This window comes from Bacillus rossius, chromosome 15 (genome assembly GCF_032445375.1).
Source record: "Bacillus rossius redtenbacheri isolate Brsri chromosome 15, Brsri_v3, whole genome shotgun sequence".
Classification (NCBI taxonomy): domain Eukaryota; kingdom Metazoa; phylum Arthropoda; class Insecta; order Phasmatodea; family Bacillidae; genus Bacillus; species Bacillus rossius.
In genome coordinates this window covers 2908964-2928283 of record NC_086342.1, presented here as the reverse complement: position 1 = coordinate 2928283, position 19320 = coordinate 2908964, and the positions used below count along the sequence as shown (strand labels likewise).

Here is a 19320-nt window from a genome sequence, read left to right as displayed (position 1 = left end):
AACAACTGATAAAGAGCCATTACCCAAAGAGATATTTGAACAGGCAGAACCTGAATATTTGAAAATAATGGATGCAATGGTTGGGCCAGTGGTTTTAGAAGAGGAAAAATTAGAGGTTAGATCAGATGAGGTTGCAGATGAAATTGTTAAATTGAAGAAAGCAGAAGCAGAGGTTGAAGAGAAAGAAAAACTAGCAATAGAAGATGTTAGAGAAGAAATATCGGAATCAGTTGTACCTGTTGTAGAGGAAAAGGTTATTGAGGAAATAACTGTTGAGAAAATAGTTGATGTGAGTAAGGTGAAAGAATTAGATTTGACTAAAGTGGAGGATGATCAATCTATTGTCAAAAAAGTAATTGAGGAATTAATGCCAGTGAGGGAAGTAGAAGATTTGAAGGTTGTTAAAGAGGAGGAAGTTGTTGCATTGACAAAGGAGGATGTAGTGTTACACAAAGAAGTAAAAGAGAAAGAACCAACTAAGGAAATTATTGATAAGGAAGTTGTTAAGGATAAAACTGAGAAAGTGGAAGATGAAATGGTTGAGAAAGTAGAAGAAAAAGAACTTCCTGTGGTTGAAATGACTGCAAAAATTGAGGAATTTGCATTATCACAGGTCGTTGTCACTGATGAGCGTCCTGTAGGAATTGCTGTTGAGGAACCTGAAGTGAAAGAAGAAATATTAGAAGTAGTTTTACCTAAAGAAGTTGAAAAAGAGGCAATAGAGGTGAAAGAAGTGTCTGTGGAAGAAAGAGAAGTGGAAGAAGCTGTACAATTAGATAAATCACCAGAAAGTGTAGAAGAAAAAGAATATTTAATGAAGAAAATTGTCAGTGATAAGATTGAACATGTTGTACAAGAAGAGTTATCAGTTGTTAAATCGATTGAAGAAGAGGTTGTAGTAGAAAAACCTAAAGTATTGTTGGATGAGAAAGAAGTTGCTGTGGTTGCAGGGTTTGAGGAAATAGCTGAGGAGGTTACAATAAAAGAAGCCAAAATAATGGAATCACCTTCTAAGGAAGCAATTATTGTAGCTGAGAAGACACCTGTGGTTGAAGAGGTGCCATCTAAATTAGTTGAAACTATTGATAAAATTACTCTAGAAAAAGATACGGAGGAGGAGGAGGCATATGTTGATAAAGTTATAGATGTCGAAAAGCAAATGTTAGTAGAAGAGGTTACTGAAATAGCAAGAAAAGTTGTAAAGGAAGTTAGAGAAATTGAAGAATCTGTTGTAGAAGAAGAAATAATTGAAAAAGTCAGTAAAGAAGAGCTGATAATGGAGGAATCGAGAGAGGAGCATGAATTAGAAACAACTGATAAAGAGCCATTACCCAAAGAGATATTTGAACAGGCAGAACCTGAATATTTGAAAATAATGGATGCAATGGTTGGGCCAGTGGTTTTAGAAGAGGAAAAATTAGAGGTTAGATCAGATGAGGTTGCAGATGAAATTGTTAAATTGAAGAAAGCAGAAGCAGAGGTTGAAGAGAAAGAAAAACTAGCAATAGAAGATGTTAGAGAAGAAATATCGGAATCAGTTGTACCTGTTGTAGAGGAAAAGGTTATTGAGGAAATAACTGTTGAGAAAATAGTTGATGTGAGTAAGGTGAAAGAATTAGATTTGACTAAAGTGGAGGATGATCAATCTATTGTCAAAAAAGTAATTGAGGAATTAATGCCAGTGAGGGAAGTAGAAGATTTGAAGGTTGTTAAAGAGGAGGAAGTTGTTGCATTGACAAAGGAGGATGTAGTGTTACACAAAGAAGTAAAAGAGAAAGAACCAACTAAGGAAATTATTGATAAGGAAGTTGTTAAGGATAAAACTGAGAAAGTGGAAGATGAAATGGTTGAGAAAGTAGAAGAAAAAGAACTTCCTGTGTTTGAAATGACTGCAAAAATTGAGGAATTTGCATTATCAGAGGTCGTTGTCACTGATGAGCGTCCCTGTAGGAATTGCTGTTGAGGAACCTGAAGTGAAAGAAGAAAAATTAGAAGTAGTTTTATCTAAAGAAGTTGAAAAAGAGGCAATAGAGGTGAAAGAAGTGTCTGTGGAAGAAAGAGAAGTGGAAGAAGCTGTACAATTAGATAAATCACCAGAAAGTGTAGAAGAAAAAGAATATTTAATGAAGAAAATTGTCAGTGATAAGATTGAACATGTTGTACAAGAAGAGTTATCAGTTGTTAAATCGATTGAAGAAGAGGTTGTAGTAGAAAAACCTAAAGTATTGTTGGATGAGAAAGAAGTTACTGTGGTTGCAGGGTTTGAGGAAATAGCTGAGGAGGTTACAATAAAAGAAGCCAAAATAATGGAATCACCTTCTAAGGAAGCAATTATTGTAGCTGAGAAGACACCTGTGGTTGAAGAGGGTGCCATCTAAATTAGTTGAAACTATTGATAAAATTTACTCTAGAAAAAGATACGGAGGAGGGAGGAGGCATATGTTGATAACAGTTATAGATGTCGAAAAGCAAATGTTAGTAGAAGAGGTTACTGAAATAGCAAGAAAAGTTGTAAAGGAAGTTAGAGAAATTGAAGAATCTGTTGTAGAAGAAGAAATAATTGAAAAAGTCAGTAAAGAGGAGCTGATAATGGAGGAATCTAGAGAGGAGCATGAATTAGAAACAACTGATAAGAGCCATTACCCAAAGAGATATTTGAACAGGCAGAACTGAATATTTGAAAATAATGGATGCAATGGTTGGGCAGTGGTTTTAGAAGAGGAAAAATTAGAGGTTAGATCAGATGAGGTTGCAGATGAAATTGTTAAATTGAAGAAAGCAGAAGCAGAGGTTGAAGAGAAAGAAAAACCAGCAATAGAAGATGTTAGAGAAGAAATATCGGAATCAGTTGTACCTGTTGTAGAGGAACAGGTTATTGAGGAAATAACTGTTGAGAAAATAGTTGATGTGAGTAAGGTGAAAGAATTAGATTTGACTAAAGTGGAGGTTGATCAATCTATTGTCAAAAAAGTAATTGAGGAATTAATGCCAGTGAGGGAAGTAGAAGATTTGAAGGTTGTTAAAGAGGAGGAAGTTGTTGCATTGACAAAGGAGGATGTAGTGTTACACAAAGAAGTAAAAGAGAAAGAACCAACTAAGGAAATTATTGATAAGGAGTTGTTAAGGATAAAAACTGAGAAAGTGGAAGATGAAATGGTTGAGAAAGTAGAAGAAAAAGAACTTCCTGTGGTTGAAATGACTGCAAAAATTGAGGAATTTGCATTATCACAGGTCGTTGTCACTGATGAGCATCCTGTAGGAATTGCTGTTGAGGAACCTGAAGTGAAAGAAGAAAAATTAGAAGTAGTTTTACCTAAAGAAGTTGAAAAAGAGGCAATAGAGGTGAAAGAAGTGTCTGTGGAAGAAGCTGTACAATTAGATAAATCACCAGAAAGTGTAGAAGAAAAGAATATTTAATGAAGAAAATTGTCAGTGATAAGATTGAACATGTTGTACAAGAAGAGTTATCAGTTGTTAAATCGATTGAAGAAGAGGTTGTAGTAGAAAAACCTAAAGTATTGTTGGATGAGAAGGAAGTTGCTGTGGTTGCAGGGTTTGAGGAAATAGCTGAGGAGGTTACAATAAAAGAAGCCAAAATAATGGAATCACCTTCTAAGGAAGCATTATTGTAGCTGAGAAGACACCTGTGGTTGAAGAGGTGCCATCTAAATTAGTTGAAACTATTGATAAAATTACTCTAGAAAAAGATACGGAGGAGGAGGAGGCATATGTTGATAAAGTTATAGATGTCGAAAAGCAAATGTTAGTAGAAGAGGTTACTGAAATAGCAAGAAAAGTTGTAAAGGAAGTTAGAGAAATTGAAGAATCTGTTGTAGAAGAAGAAATAATTGAAAAAGTCAGTAAAGAAGAGCTGATAATGGAGGAATCTAGAGAGGAGCATGAATTAGAAACAACTGATAAAGAGCCATTACCCAAAGAGATATTTGAACAGGCAGAACCTGAATATTTGAAAATAATGGATGCAATGGTTGGGCCAGTGGTTTTAGAAGAGGAAAAATTAGAGGTTAGATCAGATGAGGTTGCAGATGAAATTGTTAAATTGAAGAAAGCAGAAGCAGAGGTTGAAGAGAAAGAAAAACTAGCAATAGAAGATGTTAGAGAAGAAATATCGGAATCAGTTTTACCTGTTGTAGAGGAAAAGGTTATTGAGGAAATAACTGTTGAGAAAATAGTTGATGTGAGTAAGGTGAAAGAATTAGATTTGACTAAAGTGGAGGATGATCAATCTATTGTCAAAAAAGTAATTGAGGAATTAATGCCAGTGAGGGAAGTAGAAGATTTGAAGGTTGTTAAAGAGGAGGAAGTTGTTGCATTGACAAAGGAGGATGTAGTGTTACACAAAGAAGTAAAAGAGAAAGAACCAACTAAGGAAATTATTGATAAGGAAGTTGTTAAGGATAAAACTGAGAAAGTGGAAGATGAAATGGTTGAGAAAGTAGAAGAAAAAGAACTTCCTGTGGTTGAAATGACTGCAAAAATTGAGGAATTTGCATTATCACAGGTCGTTTTCACTGATGAGCGTCCTGTAGGAATTGCTGTTGAGGAACCTGAAGTGAAAGAAGAAAAATTAGAAGTAGTTTTACCTAAAGAAGTTGAAAAAGAGGCAATAGAGGTGAAAGAAGTGTCTGTGGAAGAAAGAGAAGTGGAAGAAGCTGTACAATTAGATAAATCACCAGAAAGTGTAGAAGAAAAAGAATATTTAATGAAGAAAATTGTCAGTGATAAGATTGAACATGTTGTACAAGAAGAGTTATCAGTTGTTAAATCGATTGAAGAAGAGGTGTGTAGTAGAAAAACCTAAAGTATTGTTGGATGAGAAAGAAGTTGCTGTGGTTGCAGGTTTGAGGAAATAGCTGAGGAGGTTACAATAAAAGAAGCCAAAATAATGGAATCACCTTCTAAGGAAGCAATTATTGTAGCTGAGAAGACACCTGTGGTTGAAGAGGTGCCATCTAAATTAGTTGAAAGTATTGATAAAATTACTCTAGAAAAAGATACGGAGGAGGAGGAGGCATATGTTGATAAAGTTATAGATGTCGAAAAGCAAATGTTAGTAGAAGAGGTTACTGAAATAGCAAGAAAAGTTGTAAAGGAAGTTAGAGAAATTGAAGAATCTGTTGTAGAAGAAGAAATAATTGAAAAAGTCAGTAAAGAAGAGCTGATAATGGAGGAATCTAGAGAGGAGCATGAATTAGAAACAACTGATAAAGAGCCATTACCCAAAGAGATATTTGAACAGGCAGAACCTGAATATTTGAAAATAATGGATGCAATGGTTGGGCCAGTGGTTTTAGAAGAGGAAAAATTAGAGGTTAGATCAGATGAGGTTGCAGATGAAATTGTTAAATTGAAGAAAGCAGAAGCAGAGGTTGAAGAGAAAGAAAAACCAGCAATAGAAGATGTTAGAGAAGAAATATCGGAATCAGTTGTACCTGTTGTAGAGGAAAAGGTTATTGAGGAAATAACTGTTGAGAAAATAGTTGATGTGAGTAAGGTGAAAGAATTAGATTTGACTAAAGTGGAGGATGATCAATCTATTGTCAAAAAAGTAATTGAGGAATTAATGCCAGTGAGGGAAGTAGAAGATTTGAAGGTTGTTAAAGAGGAGGAAGTTGTTGCATTGACAAAGGAGGATGTAGTGTTACACAAAGAAGTAAAAGAGAAAGAACCAACTAAGGAAATTATTGATAAGGAAGTTGTTAAGGATAAAACTGAGAAAGTGGAAGATGAAATGGTTGAGAAAGTAGAAGAAAAAGAACTTCCTGTGGTTGAAATGACTGCAAAAATTGAGGAATTTGCATTATCACAGGTCGTTGTCACTGATGAGCGTCCTGTAGGAATTGCTGTTGAGGAACCTGAAGTGAAAGAAGAAAAATTAGAAGTAGTTTTACCTAAAGAAGTTGAAAAAGAGGCAATAGAGGTGAAAGAAGTGTCTGTGGAAGAAAGAGAAGTGGAAGAAGCTGTACAATTAGATAAATCACCAGAAAGTGTAGAAGAAAAAGAATATTTAATGAAGAAAATTGTCAGTGATAAGATTGAACATGTTGTACAAGAAGAGTTATCAGTTGTTAAATCGATTGAAGAAGAGGTTGTAGTAGAAAAACCTAAAGTATTGTTGGATGAGAAAGAAGTTGCTGTGGTTGCAGGGTTTGAGGAAATAGCTGAGGAGGTTACAATAAAAGAAGCCAAAATAATGGAATCACCTTCTAAGGAAGCAATTATTGTAGCTGAGAAGACACCTGTGGTTGAAGAGGTGCCATCTAAATTAGTTGAAACTATTGATAAAATTACTCTAGAAAAAGATACGGAGGAGGAGGAGGCATATGTTGATAAAGTTATAGATGTCGAAAAGCAAATGTTAGTAGAAGAGGTTACTGAAATAGCAAGAAAAGTTGTAAAGGAAATTAGAGAAATTGAAGAATCTGTTGTAGAAGAAGAAATAATTGAAAAAGTCAGTAAAGAAGAGCTGATAATGGAGGAATCTAGAGAGGAGCATGAATTAGAAACAACTGATAAAGAGCCATTACCCAAAGAGATATTTGAACAGGCAGAACCTGAATATTTGAAAATAATGGATGCAATGGTTGGGCCAGTGGTTTTAGAAGAGGAAAAATTAGAGGTTAGATCAGATGAGGTTGCAGATGAAATTGTTAAATTGAAGAAAGCAGAAGCAGAGGTTGAAGAGAAAGAAAAACCAGCAATAGAAGATGTTAGAGAAGAAATATCGGAATCAGTTGTACCTGTTGTAGAGGAAAAGGTTATTGAGGAAATAACTGTTGAGAAAATAGTTGATGTGAGTAAGGTGAAAGAATTAGATTTGACTAAAGTGGAGGATGATCAATCTATTGTCAAAAAAGTAATTGAGGAATTAATGCCAGTGAGGGAAGTAGAAGATTTGAAGGTTGTTAAAGAGGAGGAAGTTGTTGCATTGACAAAGGAGGATGTAGTGTTACACAAAGAAGTAAAAGAGAAAGAACCAACTAAGGAAATTATTGATAAGGAAGTTGTTAAGGATAAAACTGAGAAAGTGGAAGATGAAATGGTTGAGAAAGTAGAAGAAAAAGAACTTCCTGTGGTTGAAATGACTGCAAAAATTGAGGAATTTGCATTATCACAGGTCGTTGTCACTGATGAGCGTCCTGTAGGAATTGCTGTTGAGGAACCTGAAGTGAAAGAAGAAAAATTAGAAGTAGTTTTACCTAAAGAAGTTGAAAAAGAGGCAATAGAGGTGAAAGAAGTGTCTGTGGAAGAAAGAGAAGTGGAAGAAGCTGTACAATTAGATAAATCACCAGAAAGTGTAGAAGAAAAAGAATATTTAATGAAGAAAATTGTCAGTGATAAGATTGAACATGTTGTACAAGAAGAGTTATCAGTTGTTAAATCGATTGAAGAAGAGGTTGTAGTAGAAAAACCTAAAGTATTGTTGGATGAGAAAGAAGTTGCTGTGGTTGCAGGGTTTGAGGAAATAGCTGAGGAGGTTACAATAAAAGAAGCCAAAATAATGGAATCACCTTCTAAGGAAGCAATTATTGTAGCTGAGAAGACACCTGTGGTTGAAGAGGTGCCATCTAAATTAGTTGAAACTATTGATAAAATTACTCTAGAAAAAGATACGGAGGAGGAGGAGGCATATGTTGATAAAGTTATAGATGTCGAAAAGCAAATGTTAGTAGAAGAGGTTACTGAAATAGCAAGAAAAGTTGTAAAGGAAGTTAGAGAAATTGAAGAATCTGTTGTAGAAGAAGAAATAATTGAAAAAGTCAGTAAAGAAGAGCTGATAATGGAGGAATCTAGAGAGGAGCATGAATTAGAAACAACTGATAAAGAGCCATTACCCAAAGAGATATTTGAACAGGCAGAACCTGAATATTTGAAAATAATGGATGCAATGGTTGGGCCAGTGGTTTTAGAAGAGGAAAAATTAGAGGTTAGATCAGATGAGGTTGCAGATAAAATTGTTAAATTGAAGAAAGCAGAAGCAGAGGTTGAAGAGAAAGAAAAACTAGCAATAGAAGATGTTAGAGAAGAAATATCGGAATCAGTTGTACCTGTTGTAGAGGAAAAGGTTATTGAGGAAATAACTGTTGAGAAAATAGTTGATGTGAGTAAGGTGAAAGAATTAGATTTGACTAAAGTGGAGGATGATCAATCTATTGTCAAAAAAGTAATTGAGGAATTAATGCCAGTGAGGGAAGTAGAAGATTTGAAGGTTGTTAAAGAGGAGGAAGTTGTTGCATTGACAAAGGAGGATGTAGTGTTACACAAAGAAGTAAAAGAGAAAGAACCAACTAAGGAAATTATTGATAAGGAAGTTGTTAAGGATAAAACTGAGAAAGTGGAAGATGAAATGGTTGAGAAAGTAGAAGAAAAAGAACTTCCTGTGGTTGAAATGACTGCAAAAATTGAGGAATTTGCATTATCACAGGTCGTTGTCACTGATGAGCGTCCTGTAGGAATTGCTGTTGAGGAACCTGAAGTGAAAGAAGAAAAATTAGAAGTAGTTTTACCTAAAGAAGTTGAAAAAGAGGCAATAGAGGTGAAAGAAGTGTCTGTGGAAGAAAGAGAAGTGGAAGAAGCTGTACAATTAGATAAATCACCAGAAAGTGTAGAAGAAAAAGAATATTTAATGAAGAAAATTGTCAGTGATAAGATTGAACATGTTGTACAAGAAGAGTTATCAGTTGTTAAATCGATTGAAGAAGAGGTTGTAGTAGAAAAACCTAAAGTATTGTTGGATGAGAAAGAAGTTGCTGTGGTTGCAGGGTTTGAGGAAATAGCTGAGGAGGTTACAATAAAAGAAGCCAAAATAATGGAATCACCTTCTAAGGAAGCAATTATTGTAGCTGAGAAGACACCTGTGGTTGAAGAGGTGCCATCTAAATTAGTTGAAACTATTGATAAAATTACTCTAGAAAAAAATACGGAGGAGGAGGAGGCTTATGTTGATAAAGTTATAGATGTCGAAAAGCAAATGTTAGTAGAAGAGGTTACTGAAATAGCAAGAAAAGTTGTAAAGGAAGTTAGAGAAATTGAAGAATCTGTTGTAGAAGAAGAAATAATTGAAAAAGTCAGTAAAGAAGAGCTGATAATGGAGGAATCTAGAGAGGAGCATGAATTAGAAACAACTGATAAAGAGCCATTACCCAAAGAGATATTTGAACAGGCAGAACCTGAATATTTGAAAATAATGGATGCAATGGTTGGGCCAGTGGTTTTAGAAGAGGAAAAATTAGAGGTTAGATCAGATGAGGTTGCAGATGAAATTGTTAAATTGAAGAAAGCAGAAGCAGAGGTTGAAGAGAAAGAAAAACCAGCAATAGAAGATGTTAGAGAAGAAATATCGGAATCAGTTGTACCTGTTGTAGAGGAAAAGGTTATTGAGGAAATAACTGTTGAGAAAATAGTTGATGTGAGTAAGGTGAAAGAATTAGATTTGACTAAAGTGGAGGATGATCAATCTATTGTCAAAAAAGTAATTGAGGAATTAATGCCAGTGAGGGAAGTAGAAGATTTGAAGGTTGTTAAAGAGGAGGAAGTTGTTGCATTGACAAAGGAGGATGTAGTGTTACACAAAGAAGTAAAAGAGAAAGAACCAACTAAGGAAATTATTGATAAGGAAGTTGTTAAGGATAAAACTGAGAAAGTGGAAGATGAAATGGTTGAGAAAGTAGAAGAAAAAGAACTTCCTGTGGTTGAAATGACTGCAAAATTTGAGGAATTTGCATTATCACAGGTCGTTGTCACTGATGAGCGTCCTGTAGGAATTGCTGTTGAGGAACCTGAAGTGAAAGAAGAAAAATTAGAAGTAGTTTTACCTAAAGAAGTTGAAAAAGAGGCAATAGAGGTGAAAGAAGTGTCTGTGGAAGAAAGAGAAGTGGAAGAAGCTGTACAATTAGATAAATCACCAGAAAGTGTAGAAGAAAAAGAATATTTAATGAAGAAAATTGTCAGTGATAAGATTGAACATGTTGTACAAGAAGAGTTATCAGTTGTTAAATCGATTGAAGAAGAGGTTGTAGTAGAAAAACCTAAAGTATTGTTGGATGAGAAAGAAGTTGCTGTGGTTGCAGGGTTTGAGGAAATAGCTGAGGAGGTTACAATAAAAGAAGCCAAAATAATGGAATCACCTTCTAAGGAAGCAATTATTGTAGCTGAGAAGACACCTGTGGTTGAAGAGGTGCCATCTAAATTAGTTGAAAGTATTGATAAAATTACTCTAGAAAAAGATACGGAGGAGGAGGAGGCATATGTTGATAAAGTTATAGATGTCGAAAAGCAAATGTTAGTAGAAGAGGTTACTGAAATAGCAAGAAAAGTTGTAAAGGAAGTTAGAGAAATTGAAGAATCTGTTGTAGAAGAAGAAATAATTGAAAAAGTCAGTAAAGAAGAGCTGATAATGGAGGAATCTAGAGAGGAGCATGAATTAGAAACAACTGATAAAGAGCCATTACCCAAAGAGATATTTGAACAGGCAGAACCTGAATATTTGAAAATAATGGATGCAATGGTTGGGCCAGTGGTTTTAGAAGAGGAAAAATTAGAGGTTAGATCAGATGAGGTTGCAGATGAAATTGTTAAATTGAAGAAAGCAGAAGCAGAGGTTGAAGAGAAAGAAAAACCAGCAATAGAAGATGTTAGAGAAGAAATATCAGAATCAGTTGTACCTGTTGTAGAGGAAAAGGTTATTGAGGAAATAACTGTTGAGAAAATAGTTGATGTGAGTAAGGTGAAAGAATTAGATTTGACTAAAGTGGAGGATGATCAATCTATTGTCAAAAAAGTAATTGAGGAATTAATGCCAGTGAGGGAAGTAGAAGATTTGAAGGTTGTTAAAGAGGAGGAAGTTGTTGCATTGACAAAGGAGGATGTAGTGTTACACAAAGAAGTAAAAGAGAAAGAACCAACTAAGGAAATTATTGATAAGGAAGTTGTTAAGGATAAAACTGAGAAAGTGGAAGATGAAATGGTTGAGAAAGTAGAAGAAAAAGAACTTCCTGTGGTTGAAATGACTGCAAAAATTGAGGAATTTGCATTATCACAGGTCGTTGTCACTGATGAGCGTCCTGTAGGAATTGCTGTTGAGGAACCTGAAGTGAAAGAAGAAAAATTAGAAGTAGTTTTACCTAAAGAAGTTGAAAAAGAGGCAATAGAGGTGAAAGAAGTGTCTGTGGAAGAAAGAGAAGTGGAAGAAGCTGTACAATTAGATAAATCACCAGAAAGTGTAGAAGAAAAAGAATATTTAATGAAGAAAATTGTCAGTGATAAGATTGAACATGTTGTACAAGAAGAGTTATCAGTTGTTAAATCGATTGAAGAAGAGGTTGTAGTAGAAAAACCTAAAGTATTGTTGGATGAGAAAGAAGTTGCTGTGGTTGCAGGGTTTGAGGAAATAGCTGAGGAGGTTACAATAAAAGAAGCCAAAATAATGGAATCACCTTCTAAGGAAGCAATTATTGTAGCTGAGAAGACACCTGTGGTTAAAGAGGTGCCATCTAAATTAGTTGAAACTATTGATAAAATTACTCTAGAAAAAGATACGGAGGAGGAGGAGGCATATGTTGATAAAGTTTATAGATGTCGAAAAGCAAATGTTAGTAGAAGAGGTTACTGAAATAGCAGAAAAGTTGTAAAGGAAGTTAGAGAAATTGAAGAATCTGTTGTAGAAGAAGAAATAATTGAAAAAGTCAGTAAAGAAGAGCTGATAATGGAGGAATCTAGAGAGGAGCATGAATTAGAAACAACTGATAAAGAGCCATTACCCAAAGAGATATTTGAACAGGCAGAACCTGAATATTTGAAAATAATGGATGCAATGGTTGGGCCAGTGGTTTTAGAAGAGGAAAAATTAGAGGTTAGATCAGATGAGGTTGCAGATGAAATTGTTAAATTGAAGAAAGCAGAAGCAGAGGTTGAAGAGAAAGAAAAACCAGCAATAGAAGATGTTAGAGAAGAAATATCGGAATCAGTTGTACCTGTTGTAGAGGAAAAGGTTATTGAGGAAATAACTGTTGAGAAAATAGTTGATGTGAGTAAGGTGAAAGAATTAGATTTGACTAAAGTGGAGGTTGATCAATCTATTGTCAAAAAAGTAATTGAGGAATTAATGCCAGTGAGGGAAGTAGAAGATTTAAAGGTTGTTAAAGAGGAGGAAGTTGTTGCATTGACAAAGGAGGATGTAGTGTTACACAAAGAAGTAAAAGAGAAAGAACCAACTAAGGAAATTATTGATAAGGAAGTTGTTAAGGATAAAACTGAGAAAGTGGAAGATGAAATGGTTGAGAAAGTAGAAGAAAAAGAACTTCCTGTGGTTGAAATGACTGCAAAAATTGAGGAATTTGCATTATCACAGGTCGTTGTCACTGATGAGCGTCCTGTAGGAATTGCTGTTGAGGAACCTGAAGTGAAAGAAGAAAAATTAGAAGTAGTTTTACCTAAAGAAGTTGAAAAAGAGGCAATAGAGGTGAAAGAAGTGTCTGTGGAAGAAAGAGAAGTGGAAGAAGCTGTACAATTAGATAAATCACCAGAAAGTGTAGAAGAAAAAGAATATTTAATGAAGAAAATTGTCAGTGATAAGATTGAACATGTTGTACAAGAAGAGTTATCAGTTGTTAAATCGATTGAAGAAGAGGTTGTAGTAGAAAAACCTAAAGTATTGTTGGATGAGAAAGAAGTTGCTGTGGTTGCAGGGTTTGAGGAAATAGCTGAGGAGGTTACAATAAAAGAAGCCAAAATAATGGAATCACCTTCTAAGGAAGCAATTATTGTAGCTGAGAAGACACCTGTGGTTGAAGAGGTGCCATCTAAATTAGTTGAAAGTATTGATAAAATTACTCTAGAAAAAGATACGGAGGAGGAGGAGGCATATGTTGATAAAGTTATAGATGTCGAAAAGCAAATGTTAGTAGAAGAGGTTACTGAAATAGCAAGAAAAGTTGTAAAGGAAGTTAGAGAAATTGAAGAATCTGTTGTAGAAGAAGAAATAATTGAAAAAGTCAGTAAAGAAGAGCTGATAATGGAGGAATCTAGAGAGGAGCATGAATTAGAAACAACTGATAAAGAGCCATTACCCAAAGAGATATTTGAACAGGCAGAACCTGAATATTTGAAAATAATGGATGCAATGGTTGGGCCAGTGGTTTTAGAAGAGGAAAAATTAGAGGTTAGATCAGATGAGGTTGCAGATGAAATTGTTAAATTGAAGAAAGCAGAAGCAGAGGTTGAAGAGAAAGAAAAACCAGCAATAGAAGATGTTAGAGAAGAAATATCGGAATCAGTTGTACCTGTTGTAGAGGAAAAGGTTATTGAGGAAATAACTGTTGAGAAAATAGTTGATGTGAGTAAGGTGAAAGAATTAGATTTGACTAAAGTGGAGGATGATCAATCTATTGTCAAAAAAGTAATTGAGGAATTAATGCCAGTGAGGGAAGTAGAAGATTTGAAGGTTGTTAAAGAGGAGGAAGTTGTTGCATTGACAAAGGAGGATGTAGTGTTACACAAAGAAGTAAAAGAGAAAGAACCAACTAAGGAAATTATTGATAAGGAAGTTGTTAAGGATAAAACTGAGAAAGTGGAAGATGAAATGGTTGAGAAAGTAGAAGAAAAAGAACTTCCTGTGGTTGAAATGACTGCAAAAATTGAGGAATTTGCATTATCACAGGTCGTTGTCACTGATGAGCGTCCTGTAGGAATTGCTGTTGAGGAACCTGAAGTGAAAGAAGAAAAATTAGAAGTAGTTTTACCTAAAGAAGTTGAAAAAGAGGCAATAGAGGTGAAAGAAGTGTCTGTGGAAGAAAGAGAAGTGGAAGAAGCTGTACAATTAGATGAATCACCAGAAAGTGTAGAAGAAAAAGAATATTTAATGAAGAAAATTGTCAGTGATAAGATTGAACATGTTGTACAAGAAGAGTTATCAGTTGTTAAATCGATTGAAGAAGAGGTTGTAGTAGAAAAACCTAAAGTATTGTTGGATGAGAAAGAAGTTGCTGTGGTTGCAGGGTTTGAGGAAATAGCTGAGGAGGTTACAATAAAAGAAGCCAAAATAATGGAATCACCTTCTAAGGAAGCAATTATTGTAGCTGAGAAGACACCTGTGGTTGAAGAGGTGCCATCTAAATTAGTTGAAACTATTGATAAAATTACTCTAGAAAAAGATACGGAGGAGGAGGAGGCATATGTTGATAAAGTTATAGATGTCGAAAAGCAAATGTTAGTAGAAGAGGTTACTGAAATAGCAAGAAAAGTTGTAAAGGAAGTTAGAGAAATTGAAGAATCTGTTGTAGAAGAAGAAATAATTGAAAAAGTCAGTAAAGAAGAGCTGATAATGGAGGAATCTAGAGAGGAGCATGAATTAGAAACAACTGATAAAGAGCCATTACCCAAAGAGATATTTGAACAGGCAGAACCTGAATATTTGAAAATAATGGATGCAATGGTTGGGCCAGTGGTTTTAGAAGAGGAAAAATTAGAGGTTAGATCAGATGAGGTTGCAGATGAAATTGTTAAATTGAAGAAAGGAGAAGCAGAGGTTGAAGAGAAAGAAAAACCAGCAATAGAAGATGTTAGAGAAGAAATATCGGAATCAGTTGTACCTGTTGTAGAGGAAAAGGTTATTGAGGAAATAACTGTTGAGAAAATAGTTGATGTGAGTAAGGTGAAAGAATTAGATTTGACTAAAGTGGAGGATGATCAATCTATTGTCAAAAAAGTAATTGAGGAATTAATGCCAGTGAGGGAAGTAGAAGATTTGAAGGTTGTTAAAGAGGAGGAAGTTGTTGCATTGACAAAGGAGGATGTAGTGTTACACAAAGAAGTAAAAGAGAAAGAACCAACTAAGGAAATTATTGATAAGGAAGTTGTTAAGGATAAAACTGAGAAAGTGGAAGATGAAATGGTTGAGAAAGTAGAAGAAAAAGAACTTCCTGTGGTTGAAATGACTGCAAAAATTGAGGAATTTGCATTATCACAGGTCGTTGTCACTGATGAGCGTCCTGTAGGAATTGCTGTTGAGGAACCTGAAGTGAAAGAAGAAAAATTAGAAGTAGTTTTACCTAAAGAAGTTGAAAAAGAGGCAATAGAGGTGAAAGAAGTGTCTGTGGAAGAAGCTGTACAATTAGATAAATCACCAGAAAGTGTAGAAGAAAAAGAATATTTAATGAAGAAAATTGTCAGTGATAAGATTGAACATGTTGTACAAGAAGAGTTATCAGTTGTTAAATCGATTGAAGAAGAGGTTGTAGTAGAAAAACCTAAAGTATTGTTGGATGAGAAGGAAGTTGCTGTGGTTGCAGGGTTTGAGGAAATAGCTGAGGAGGTTACAATAAAAGAAGCCAAAATAATGGAATCACCTTCTAAGGAAGCAATTATTGTAGCTGAGAAGACACCTGTGGTTGAAGAGGTGCCATCTAAATTAGTTGAAACTATTGATAAAATTACTCTAGAAAAAGATACGGAGGAGGAGGAGGCATATGTTGATAAAGTTATAGATGTCGAAAAGCAAATGTTAGTAGAAGAGGTTACTGAAATAGCAAGAAAAGTTGTAAAGGAAGTTAGAGAAATTGAAGAATCTGTTGTAGAAGAAGAAATAATTGAAAAAGTCAGTAAAGAAGAGCTGATAATGGAGGAATCTAGAGAGGAGCATGAATTAGAAACAACTGATAAAGAGCCATTACCCAAAGAGATATTTGAACAGGCAGAACCTGAATATTTGAAAATAATGGATGCAATGGTTGGGCCAGTGGTTTTAGAAGAGGAAAAATTAGAGGTTAGATCAGATGAGGTTGCAGATGAAATTGTTAAATTGAAGAAAGCAGAAGCAGAGGTTGAAGAGAAAGAAAAACCAGCAATAGAAGATGTTAGAGAAGAAATATCGGAATCAGTTGTACCTGTTGTAGAGGAAAAGGTTATTGAGGAAATAACTGTTGAGAAAATAGTTGATGTGAGTAAGGTGAAAGAATTAGATTTGACTAAAGTGGAGGATGATCAATCTATTGTCAAAAAAGTAATTGAGGAATTAATGCCAGTGAGGGAAGTAGAAGATTTAAAGGTTGTTAAAGAGGAGGAAGTTGTTGCATTGACAAAGGAGGATGTAGTGTTACACAAAGAAGTAAAAGAGAAAGAACCAACTAAGGAAATTATTGATAAGGAAGTTGTTAAGGATAAAACTGAGAAAGTGGAAGATGAAATGGTTGAGAAAGTAGAAGAAAAAGAACTTCCTGTGGTTGAAATGACTGCAAAAATTGAGGAATTTGCATTATCACAGGTCGTTGTCACTGATGAGCGTCCTGTAGGAATTGCTGTTGAGGAACCTGAAGTGAAAGAAGAAAAATTAGAAGTAGTTTTACCTAAAGAAGTTGAAAAAGAGGCAATAGAGGTGAAAGAAGTGTCTGTGGAAGAAAGAGAAGTGGAAGAAGCTGTACAATTAGATAAATCACCAGAAAGTGTAGAAGAAAAAGAATATTTAATGAAGAAAATTGTCAGTGATAAGATTGAACATGTTGTACAAGAAGAGTTATCAGTTGTTAAATCGATTGAAGAAGAGGTTGTAGTAGAAAAACCTAAAGTATTGTTGGATGAGAAAGAAGTTGCTGTGGTTGCAGGGTTTGAGGAAATAGCTGAGGAGGTTACAATAAAAGAAGCCAAAATAATGGAATCACCTTCTAAGGAAGCAATTATTGTAGCTGAGAAGACACCTGTGGTTGAAGAGGTGCCATCTAAATTAGTTGAAAGTATTGATAAAATTACTCTAGAAAAAGATACGGAGGAGGAGGAGGCATATGTTGATAAAGTTATAGATGTCGAAAAGCAAATGTTAGTAGAAGAGGTTACTGAAATAGCAAGAAAAGTTGTAAAGGAAGTTAGAGAAATTGAAGAATCTGTTGTAGAAGAAGAAATAATTGAAAAAGTCAGTAAAGAAGAGCTGATAATGGAGGAATCTAGAGAGGAGCATGAATTAGAAACAACTGATAAAGAGCCATTACCCAAAGAGATATTTGAACAGGCAGAACCTGAATATTTGAAAATAATGGATGCAATGGTTGGGCCAGTGGTTTTAGAAGAGGAAAAATTAGAGGTTAGATCAGATGAGGTTGCAGATGAAATTGTTAAATTGAAGAAAGCAGAAGCAGAGGTTGAAGAGAAAGAAAAACCAGCAATAGAAGATGTTAGAGAAGAAATATCGGAATCAGTTGTACCTGTTGTAGAGGAAAAGGTTATTGAGGAAATAACTGTTGAGAAAATAGTTGATGTGAGTAAGGTGAAAGAATTAGATTTGACTAAAGTGGAGGATGATCAATCTATTGTCAAAAAAGTAATTGAGGAATTAATGCCAGTGAGGGAAGTAGAAGATTTGAAGGTTGTTAAAGAGGAGGAAGTTGTTGCATTGACAAAGGAGGATGTAGTGTTACACAAAGAAGTAAAAGAGAAAGAACCAACTAAGGAAATTATTGATAAGGAAGTTGTTAAGGATAAAACTGAGAAAGTGGAAGATGAAATGGTTGAGAAAGTAGAAGAAAAAGAGCTTCCTGTGGTTGAAATGACTGCAAAAATTGAGGAATTTGCTTTATCACAGGTCGTTGTCACTGATGAGCGTCCTGTAGGAATTGCTGTTGAGGAACCTGAAGTGAAAGAAGAAAAATTAGAAGTAGTTTTACCTAAAGAAGTTGAAAAAGAGGCAATAGAGGTGAAAGAAGTGTCTGTGGAAGAAAGAGAAGTGGAAGAAGCTGTACAATTAGATAAATCACCAGAAAGTGTAGAAGAAAAAGAATATTTAATGAAGAAAATTGTCAGTGATAAGATTGAACATGTTGTACAAGAAGAGTTATCAGTTGTTAAATCGATTGAAGAAGAGGTTGTAGTAGAAAAACCTAAAGTATTGTTGGATGAGAAAGAAGTTGCTGTGGTTGCAGGGTTTGAGGAAATAGCTGAGGAGGTTACAATAAAAGAAGCCAAAATAATGGAATCACCTTCTAAGGAAGCAATTATTGTAGCTGAGAAGACACCTGTGGTTGAAGAGGTGCCATCTAAATTAGTTGAAAGTATTGATAAAATTACTCTAGAAAAAGATACGGAGGAGGAGGAGGCATATGTTGATAAAGTTATAGATGTCGAAAAGCAAATGTTAGTAGAAGAGGTTACTGAAATAGCAAGAAAAGTTGTAAAGGAAGTTAGAGAAATTGAAGAATCTGTTGTAGAAGAAGAAATAATTGAAAAAGTCAGTAAAGAAGAGCTGATAATGGAGGAATCTAGAGAGGAGCATGAATTAGAAACAACTGATAAAGAGCCATTACCCAAAGAGATATTTGAACAGGCAGAACCTGAATATTTGAAAATAATGGATGCAATGGTTGGGCCAGTGGTTTTAGAAGAGGAAAAATTAGAGGTTAGATCAGATGAGGTTGCAGATGAAATTGTTAAATTGAAGAAAGCAGAAGCAGAGGTTGAAGAGAAAGAAAAACCAGCAATAGAAGATGTTAGAGAAGAAATATCAGAATCAGTTGTACCTGTTGTAGAGGAAAAGGTTATTGAGGAAATAACTGTTGAGAAAATAGTTGATGTGAGTAAGGTGAAAGAATTAGATTTGACTAAAGTGGAGGATGATCAATCTATTGTCAAAAAAGTAATTGAGGAATTAATGCCAGTGAGGGAAGTAGAAGATTTGAAGGTTGTTAAAGAGGAGGAAGTTGTTGCATTGACAAAGGAGGATGTAGTGTTACACAAAGAAGTAAAAGAGAAAGAACCAACTAAGGAAATTATTGATAAGGAAGTTGTTAAGGATAAAACTGAGAAAGTGGAAGATGAAATGGTTGAGAAAGTAGAAGAAAAAGAACTTCCTGTGGTTGAAATGACTGCAAAAATTGAGGAATTTGCATTATCACAGGTCGTTGTCACTGATGAGCGTCCTGTAGGAATTGCTGTTGAGGAACCTGAAGTGAAAGAAGAAAAATTAGAAGTAGTTTTACCTAAAGAAGTTGAAAAAGAGGCAATAGAGGTGAAAGAAGTGTCTGTGGAAGAAAGAGAAGTGGAAGAAGCTGTACAATTAGATAAATCACCAGAAAGTGTAAAAGAAAAAGAATATTTAATGAAGAAAATTGTCAGTGATAAGATTGAACATGTTGTACAAGAAGAGTTATCAGTTGTTAAATCGATTGAAGAAGAGGTTGTAGTAGAAAAACCTAAAGTATTGTTGGATGAGAAAGAAGTTGCTGTGGTTGCAGGGTTTGAGGAAATAGCTGAGGAGGTTACAATAAAAGAAGCCAAAATAATGGAATCACCTTCTAAGGAAGCAATTATTGTAGCTGAGAA

General features: G+C 34.8%; 1 protein-coding gene across 15 annotated transcripts in view; it reads left to right on the top strand.

The window, feature by feature from the left end:
* Positions 1-19320, top strand: part of LOC134539287 (titin-like) — a 299819-nt gene that overhangs the window by 202668 nt on the left and 77831 nt on the right. For 14 of the 15 annotated variants that reach the window (XM_063381172.1, XM_063381170.1, XM_063381171.1 and 11 more), the window contains exon 1: positions 9933-19320. This exon is cut by the window's right edge and continues 23600 nt beyond it. The exons of the other annotated variant lie outside the window; for it this stretch is intronic. In XM_063381172.1, the coding sequence (XP_063237242.1) occupies positions 11726-19320 (7595 nt within the window). In that variant the 5' untranslated portion in view covers positions 9933-11725. Of the gene's footprint in view, positions 1-9932 lie in introns of those variants that run through there. 15 annotated transcript variants of the gene reach the window in all.